The sequence below is a fragment of the Macaca fascicularis genome, chromosome 12 (genome assembly GCF_037993035.2).
Source record: "Macaca fascicularis isolate 582-1 chromosome 12, T2T-MFA8v1.1".
NCBI classification, from domain to species: domain Eukaryota; kingdom Metazoa; phylum Chordata; class Mammalia; order Primates; family Cercopithecidae; genus Macaca; species Macaca fascicularis.
Genome location: NC_088386.1, coordinates 69768222 through 69776929, shown reverse-complemented (window position 1 = coordinate 69776929; position 8708 = coordinate 69768222). Strand labels below are relative to the sequence as shown.

The following is an 8708-nucleotide window of genomic DNA, read 5'->3' as shown; positions in this document are numbered from 1 at the left end:
GCCCATGTGCTAAAGCGGAAGACTAGAGCTCCCGGGAATGGCCTGGTCAGCGCCTTGCCCCTCTCCAGCCCTTGCGTCAGTCGCGAGGCTCCTCCCACCCTGGGCTCCTCCGGCCCTGCTCCCGCCTCCCCGGCCTGTCGGGCCAATGGGCGGGGCGCGCGGGCAAAACGGGGAGGGGCGGGGCCCATGGCCTGCGCGCAGGTGCCGCTCGGCGCCCGGCCCGCCCGTTCCGCCGCTGCCGCCGCCGTCGTGCGTGCCGCTCGGCGGATGGGCCGGGCCTGCGTTCTCTCCTCCTTCCTCCCCGCCTCCGGCTGCCGGCAGGACCTTTCTCTAGCTGCCGCTGGGACCCCGTGTCATCGCCCAGGCCGAGCACGGTGAGGCCCTCAGGGAGCCCGGGGGCGCGATCTCTGCCAGGTCTTCGGTGCCCGGGCTCATTGCCCTGAGGCTGGCGCGAGGCCCGGGCCCAGTGGCCAAGATGGGGCCAGGGCAGCGGGTAGCGTGGGGGTGTGTGGATGAATGAGGAGCTGTCGGACTAGGCCGCGAGTCGGGAGATCGGCCTAACCTCACGCGGGAAAACCCTGGGGAAAGCCTTCTCCCGAGGCCGGGACGCCCGGTGACCCCGTCCGGAGAGGAGGATGGGGGTGGGGCCCACTTTGGGTGGGCTGCCGGCCACCCCTCGGTAGGCCAGAGGACCCGACAGGCGCTGTTCATGTGTCTGTTCTTTGGAGGCCTGGGGGTTGGCCAGGAACAGGTGTCAGGACGCTGAGAAGGGAAATTCCTGGCGCTCGGGGTCAGGGATCAGAGGCTGGAATACTACTACGAGGGCTTGGCCTCAGCGTGGTCCTAGGAGATACAACTCTCAGCCAGAATAGAGGGACAGTTTTAGTTCCCAGCTTCTGAGACGTGAGCTTAGCGGTCCTTGTGATTTCACTTTGCAGTACAAGAGTGGGACTAATTCTGCACGCATGATTTGGAGACAGAACTAGTAAGGGACAGAGAAAGTTTCTACTTGTAAATAAAAAGTTCCATCGATTAATTTACGATTAGAAATAGTAACCATAGTATAGATTATGGAGGTTGCTTATGAGGACTGATGAGCCGTACCTTCAGTGCCAAAGGTGGCAGGGACTTGGTGGAAGGACCCCAGTATCTGGTGGGTGTTCATCTATGTGAAAATGGGGATTGTGGGCGAATGGGAAGGATAAGATTCCAGATTATAGAGGAATGGTTTTGTGTGAAGGGTGACTTGGTTGCTGGTGGTTCCAGATGGAATTTTCTTTGACTCTCATCTATGTACGTGCTTCCAAATGCTTTCATTCATATAACCATGTATCAGGTTAAGAAATAAAGTGTTTTGTGAGCAGTCTGGATGGAAGATTGGTAGCTAAACTCTTAGTTTATCTTTGATTCCTGGTGCCACAAAGATTTTATTTATTTATTTGAAACAGGGCCTCGCTTTGTCGCTCAGGCAGAGCCCAGGGGCGTGATCTCCGCGCAGTGCAACCTCCGCCTCTCGGGTTCAAGCAGTTCTCTAGCTTCAGCCTCCCGAGTAGCTGGAATTACAGGCACGCGCCCCCACGGCCAGCTAATTTTTTGTATTTTTTTTTTAGTAGAGACGGGGTTTCTCCGTGTTGGCCAGGCTGGTCTCGACTCCCGGTCTCAAGCAATCTGTCCACTTCGGTCTCCCAAAGTGCTGGGATTACAGCGCCTGAGCCACTGTGCCTGGCCCAACAAATATTGATTTTAGATCAGTCTTTCTGGGACTTCTCAATAGCGACTTTTTTGACAACAGATAGGTTTACAGAACTTTTTAAAAATTTTTGCTAAAAAAAGGATTTAGCTCTGTGTTAGTTTTGGATCGCTATATAAAGTATGTTTTGTTCTTAATCTTAATTCAATAATGTATTTTATATGATGACATGTGTTTTGGGTCCATGTGGATAGTAAAAAGTTTTGTTCATATGTTTGCTTTGGTATTTCAGATGCCCCCTAAAAAGGGAGGTGATGGAATTAAACCACCCCCAATCATTGGAAGATTTGGAACCTCACTGAAAATTGGTATTGTTGGATTGCCAAATGTTGGGTAGGTGAACGCTGGGGCTTTTCTGATTTTCATTCTGTAAATATTTTGGGTCCTATTGTAGAAATGGGAACCGTGAGGTAATTAAAATTTAAGTTGAAGAAAAGAGGCCAGGAAGCTGGACTATTAATGTTGCAAAATTAGGCTTTAGTTTAGATGTATTTTATTGATTTCAGTGCTGGTTGGCTATGTGTGGTACCTACCTAGGCTGGCTACCGGAGGCCGTGCAGTAGGATGCTTTAGGAAATCGATTTGAAAGCTCCACTAAAAGCTTGATGGAGAAGGGGGTGACAGTTTTAGATTTCGTAGTGGAACTTGGTAGGTAAAAGCGTTGCTGTTATAAAGTGTCTAAATCTGAAAGTTCTGAGAGCAGAAATTTGAGTTTTTGTAATGTTTTCTTTTCTTTTTCTTTTTTTTTTTTTTGAGACAGAGTCTCAATCTGTCGCCCAGGCTGGAATGCAGTGGCATGATCTTGACTCACTGCAACCTCTGCCTCCCGGGTTCAAGTGATTCTCCTGTCTCAGTTTCCTGAGTAGCTGGGATTACAGGCACGCACCACCACGCCCAGCTAATTTTTGAATTTTTAGTAGAAACAGGGTTTCACCATGTTGGCCAGTCTGGTCTCGAACTCCCGACCTCAGATGATCTGCCTGCCTCAGCCTCCCAGAGTGCTGCGATTACAGGCACGAGCCACTGATCCTGGCTGTAATGTTTTCAAAATTACAGTGAGTTGAGTATTTGCAATATGAAAGTGATAGTAAATACATGTGGGGTTTATCATAAATCTATACACATGCAACTTAAGTGTTTAAAGTCTTTTTTTTTTTTTTTTTTGAGACGGAGTCTTGCTCTGTTGCCCAGGCTGGAGTGCAGTGGCATGGTCTTGTCTCACTGCAGCCTCTGCCTCCCTGGTTCCAGCAATTATCCTGCCTCGGCCTCCTGGGTAGCTGGGATTACAGGCACGTGCCACCACGCCCGGCTAATTTTTGTAATTTTAGTAGAGACGGGGTTTCACCATGTTGGCCAGGCTGATCTTGAACTCCTGGCCTCAAGTGATCTGCCTGCGTTGGCTTCCCAAAGTGCTGGGATTAAAGGCGTGAGCCACCGTGCCCGGCCCAAGTCTTCCTTTTTCATTATTTAATCTTTCACTAACCTTAAAATATAAAACATCTCAAAAGTGATTAGGGTGTACTAATAGGTAACAGATTCAGTGTGGATTTGTGAGATCAAGGGTGGCCTTTTAGATCCGTGGCAAGTAGGACAATCATGTTCTTAGGTATTCCGAGGAGCCCCCGTCATAAGGATTCCTCAATGAATAGAGCATGGTGTGACCAAGTGAGGCATGTCTTAAATTCATGTCATATAAAACGTGAGCAAGTGTGACTGTCCTGATTTCAGTCTTTCGTGGAGCTTGAAGAGGTTTTCATTTTGAAGGGGTTTCCTGCTGTGATATAGTCTGCTTGCAGAGTAAGACTAAGTAGAGAGTTGAAATGTAAGCAAAACAAATAATTAATCAAAGTACTGTAGGGTGCTATCAATAAACGAGAAAGCAAGGTATGATCATTATGTATGTTGTGAGCTTTATTCCACTAGTAAGGAAGATATAGTTTTTAGATATTGACATACTTCTCATTCTAGAATTGTTGCAGTTACTACAACTTGATTTTAACTGGGACTATATTAAAATGGGCCATATTAAGTGTTTTCTCTTCATATAGGCAACCTTCTGTATCTGTGGTTTCACATCCTTGGACTCAACCAATCTCAAATCAAAAATATTTTTTAAAAAATTGGCTGGGCATGGTGGTTCACGCCTATAATCTCAGCACTTTGGGAGGCCGAGATGGCTGGATCACTTGAAGTCAGGAGCTTGAAACCAGCCTGACCAACATGGTGAAACCCCGTCTCTACTTAAAAAAAAAAAAAAAAATTAGCCAGGCATGGTGGCAGGAGCCTGTAATTCCAGATACTTGGGAAGCTGGGGCAGGAGAATAGCTTGAGCCCGGCGGGGCAGAGGTTGCAGTGAGCCAAGATCCTGCCACTGCACCCCAGTCTGGGCAACAGAGCGAGACTCTGTCTCAAAAAAAAAAATTTTTTTTAATTAAATAAAAAATGACAATACAGGCTGGGCGCGGTGGCTCAAGCCTGTAATCCCAGCACTTTGGGAGGCCGAGACGGTGGATCACGAGGTCAGGAGATCAAGACCATTCCTGGCTAACACGGTGAAACCCCGTCTCTACTAAAAAATACAAAAAACTAGCCTGGCAAGGTGGCGGACGCCTGTAGTCCCAGCTACTCGGGAAGCTGAGGCAGGAGAATGGTGTGAACCTGGGAGGCGGAGCTTGCGGTGAGCTGATATCCGGCCACTGCACTCCAGCCTGGGCGACAGAGCGAGACTCCTATAAAAAATACAGTAAACAACTATTTACCTATCAATTACATTGCATTAGGTATTGTACTACACCATTGTATATAAGGGACTTGATCTGCTGGAATCTTAGAACCAATCCCCTGCAGCTATGGAGGGATAACCATATAAGCTTTTTAGTCATAAAGCATAATGAAATTAATGTACGTGGAAATAACCTAAAAATATTTTATTATTCAGAATAAGTGTGCTGTTTACACTTTTAAATAAAATGCTTTCCCCACCCAGTGTCATTGAGGTATACTTCGCAAATAGTAAAATTCACTCATTTTAAAGGTACAGTTTAATGAGTTTTGGCAGTTGTATTTGGTTGTAAACACTACTTTTTGTAGAATGATCTTATTTCACACAACTGTATCAGGTAGGATTCTTTGTAAGCAACACAATTCTGGCTATTTTCAGCAAGAGAAAGAGGTTTATTGGAATAAGTGAATTAGGATCTGAACAGCCAGGCCTCAAGAGGGATAGAAGCCAAGTGGTGCTGGCAGAAATGGGTCCATGTGGAGCTCAGCCATGTGAATCCCTGGACTTCTGGGTGGTTCTCATTTCCTGTCTCTCCTGTAATTCCAATTCCTGAGTAAGGAAATCCAGCTGGACCTGTGTGCTTCTGTGTAGGTCTACAAGATCAAGATTGTGGGAGGGAGACAGTTCTCTAAAGGATGGCCTGCTGATCAAAAGTAAGGACATTCAGTACAAAACCATCTAGAGAATCTCTTGGTTTTTAGCTGGGTGAATAGGAAGGCTTACTTTTTAGTCTGCATAAGGCTGATGACCCAGAAACTTAGAGGTAATATTTATAGCGAATCAGATATTTATTGAACATTTACTATATGCCAGTCACTATTCTGAATGCTTTATATATATTATCTAATTTAATAAGTGGTTTGACATTCCCCTCCATTACAATTTAAGTTCTGTGAAGGTACGGATTGTCTTGTTCTTGCTTATTGGTATATTTCTAGTGCCTAGACTGGTATTAGGAACATAGTAGATATTTAGTAATTGTTTGTTAATGGGACATGGTGTTAGGAACATAGTAGATATTTAGTAATTATTTGTTAATGGGATACATATTTCCTCTTTGACGGCTGGGTGTAGATTTAGTGATAAAGAGACATGTTTTAGTTTTTGTTTTTTGAACAAGATTTCATTCTCTTGTCCAGGCTGGAGTGCAGTGGCATGATCATGGCTCACTGCAGCCTCAACCTCCCCGGCTCAAGCAGTCCTCTCATCTTAGCCTCCTGAATAGCTGGAACTGCAGGCACAAAAAAACACCATGCCTGGTTAATTTTCGTATTTTTTGTAGATGGGGTTTCACCATGCTGCCTTCAGGCTGGTTTCGAACTCCTGAGCTCAAGCGATCTGCCCGCCTCAGCCTCCAAAAACATGTCTCACGTTAAAACATGTCTCCAGCTGGGCGCGGTGGCTCACACCTGTAATCCCAGCACTTTGGGAGGCTGAGGCAGGTGGATCATGAGGTCAGGAGTTCGAGACCAGCCTGACCAACATGGTGAAACCCCATCTCTACTAAAAATACAAAAATTAGCTGGGTGTGGTGGCAAGTGCCTGTAATCCCAGCTACTTAGGAGACTGAGGCAGGAGAATTGCTTGAACCCGGGAGGCGGAGGTTGCAGTGAGCTGAGATTGCACTACTGCACTCTAGCCTGGGCAACAGAGCAAGACTCAGTCTGAAAAGAAAACAAAAAAACATGTCTCCTTGCCTGGCGTGTTGGCTCACGCCTGCTGGAATTACAGGTGTGAGCCACGGTGCCCGGCAAGGAGACATGTTTTAATGGCCTCTTTTAATGTAGAAAGAATGTGGAGATTTGGTTTATAGTTCTGTACTGCTTTTTCTTACCCGAGTGACCCTTTATAAATGAGCTCCTGTTGGACTAATGTATTATTGTCGTTGTGAGGAGTAGAGAATACTGGGGGGAAGGTACATTTTGGTACAATTGGTACAATTTGGTACAAGAAGGTACAGTATTCCAAACTTCTTTATTTCTGTGAGGGATAGCTCTTCTTGTTGCTATGCACTGCATCAGATGGGATTAGATTCAATTAAGAGCATCAGAAAACCCCAGGTAACCAGTTGGGTTTTTTTCATGTAAAAAATGTACCTTTTACAGTCATAGATTGGTATAGTGGACCTGCTTTATGAAGTCCTCAGCAACCCATGGTCCTTTCACTTCACAACTTGGCAATCCCTAGGGTGTGGTGTCATTCTCATGGTCTAGGGCTAGGGTCCCTGAACCTCATGCTGGGGACTGGTACTGATCTGTGGCGTGTGAGGAATCAGGCCGCATGGCAGGAGGTGGGCGGCAGGCGAGTGAGCATTCCCACCTTAGCTCCACCTCCGGTCAGGTCAGCAGCAGCATTAGATTCTCAGAGGAGCGTGGACCGTGTTGTGAACTGCACATGCAAGGGATCTAGGTTGCACGCTCCTTATGAGAACGAACTAAAGCCTGGTGATCTGAAATGGGGCAGTTTCATCCTGAAACCATCTCCCACACCCTTGGTCCATGGAAAAATTGGCTTCCATCAGCCAATTCATGGTCCAGTCCCTGGTGCCAAAAAGGTGGGCAGCTGCTGGTCTAAGGTGTGAATTCCAGGCGGCTGGTTATCCGAAGGGTCAAGGGGCCAAACTTGACTAGCAGCCTTTTTCCTGTAAACTGCCATACCATACTTCTGCCAACATCCCTTTGTCCAGAATTTAGTCACAAGAATTTAGTTGTGAGGAAGGCAAGGAAATGTAGTCTTTATTTTGACAGCCACATGTTCAGTTAAAAATTCTGTTATTCTTGGCTGGGCGCAGTGGCTCACGCCTGTAATACCAGCACTTTGGGAGGCTGAGGCAAGCAGATCACTTGAGGTCAGGAGTTTGAGACCAGGCTGGCCAACATGGTGAAACTCCATGTCTACTAAAAATACAAACATTAGCTGGGTGTGGTGGCACACACCTGTAATCCCAGCTACTCGGGAGGTTGAGGCAGGAGAATGGCTTGAACCTGGGAGGCAGAGGTTGCAGTAAGCCAAGATTGCACCACTGCACTCCAACCTGGGCCACAGAGCGTGACTCTGTCTTAAAAAAAAAAAAGATTACGCTGAAAGAAGGGGAAATGGATATTATGGACAACTAGTATACTCTGTTCAAACACTCACAAACTGCCCCAGGAGAGTAACTGTCTTGCTTAGCTGATCTTCTGGGAATGCATTTTGGTGTCCCTGCAAACTGCCTTCTCCCATTTTTCTACAGACCAGTCACAGCATCTGTAAAAGCCATTTACTATTGCTGAAGGAAAAGGTTATAGAAAATGCTAAAAAAAAAAAAAGCAAAAAAATCACAACAGAATTATCACCATTGTTTAGTTACCTATTATTGTGTAGCAAACCATTCCAAAAGTTGATGGTTTAAAATAGTAACAATTTTTATTGGTCCGGAATGTAGTGAGTTACATAGGTCTTCTGCCAGTCTCATTGGGATCCCTCATGTGACTGCATTCAGCCTGTGGCTAGTTGAGACTGGAAGATCCAAGATGGCCATTTTAACAGATCTGGGACCTTAGCAGGGTTGGCTGGAAGTCTGGGGCACTTCTCTTATATTTGGCCTTGTTCTCTTTCTAAATGGTCTCTAGACCAAGCTTCCTTATATCCTGGTGTCTGGCTCTTGAGAGAATGGAAGTGTGGCAGTGGCATAGCACACTTACACAGAAATCTTTTGGTCAGGGCAAGTCATGACACCAGCCCAGAGACTTGGGGAGAGGGGAAATAGACTCCACCTCTTGATGGGAGTAGTGACAAAAACTGTGTGGCCATCTTCAATCCACTGCAGTCCACTATTTTTCCTAATACAAAATACGTGATGCCTATGTGTTCCTAGAAGTCTTCCTAGTTGATTCTTAGCTCACTTGTTTTTTAGACGCTCCATTCTTGATTGCTCAAAGGAACTCACAGGAGGAAAATTATTCTCTAGGCTGCATATACCTGAACTGGTCCAGGTCAGAAACAGAGCAGATGAAAACTCCTGTCCTGATGGGTAGTGAGATCTCTGAATAGCCACTACACTCTAGCCTGGACAATATATGGAACAAAAATTTCTTTTGAAATAATTTCATGCTTAAAAAATCTCACAGTTGCAAAAATAGTTTTAAAAATTCCGATTTATCTTCTGCTCGCATCCCCTAAGTGTTAAAATCTTGA

At 45.9% G+C, this 8708-nt stretch overlaps 1 protein-coding gene across 2 annotated transcripts in view; it reads left to right on the top strand.

Moving 5' to 3' along the window:
* The first annotated feature begins 293 nt into the window (after window positions 1–293).
* The window catches only part of OLA1 (Obg like ATPase 1), a 171398-nt gene continuing 162983 nt past the window's right edge, over window positions 294–8708 (top strand). Inside the window, exons 1-2 of one of the 2 annotated variants that reach the window (XM_005573515.4) lie at window positions 294–374; window positions 1983–2083. In XM_005573515.4, the coding sequence (XP_005573572.1) occupies window positions 1983–2083 (101 nt within the window). In that variant the 5' untranslated portion in view covers window positions 294–374. The remainder of the gene's footprint in view (window positions 375–1982; window positions 2084–8708) is intronic. The other variant, XM_005573514.3, reaches the window with a different exon arrangement.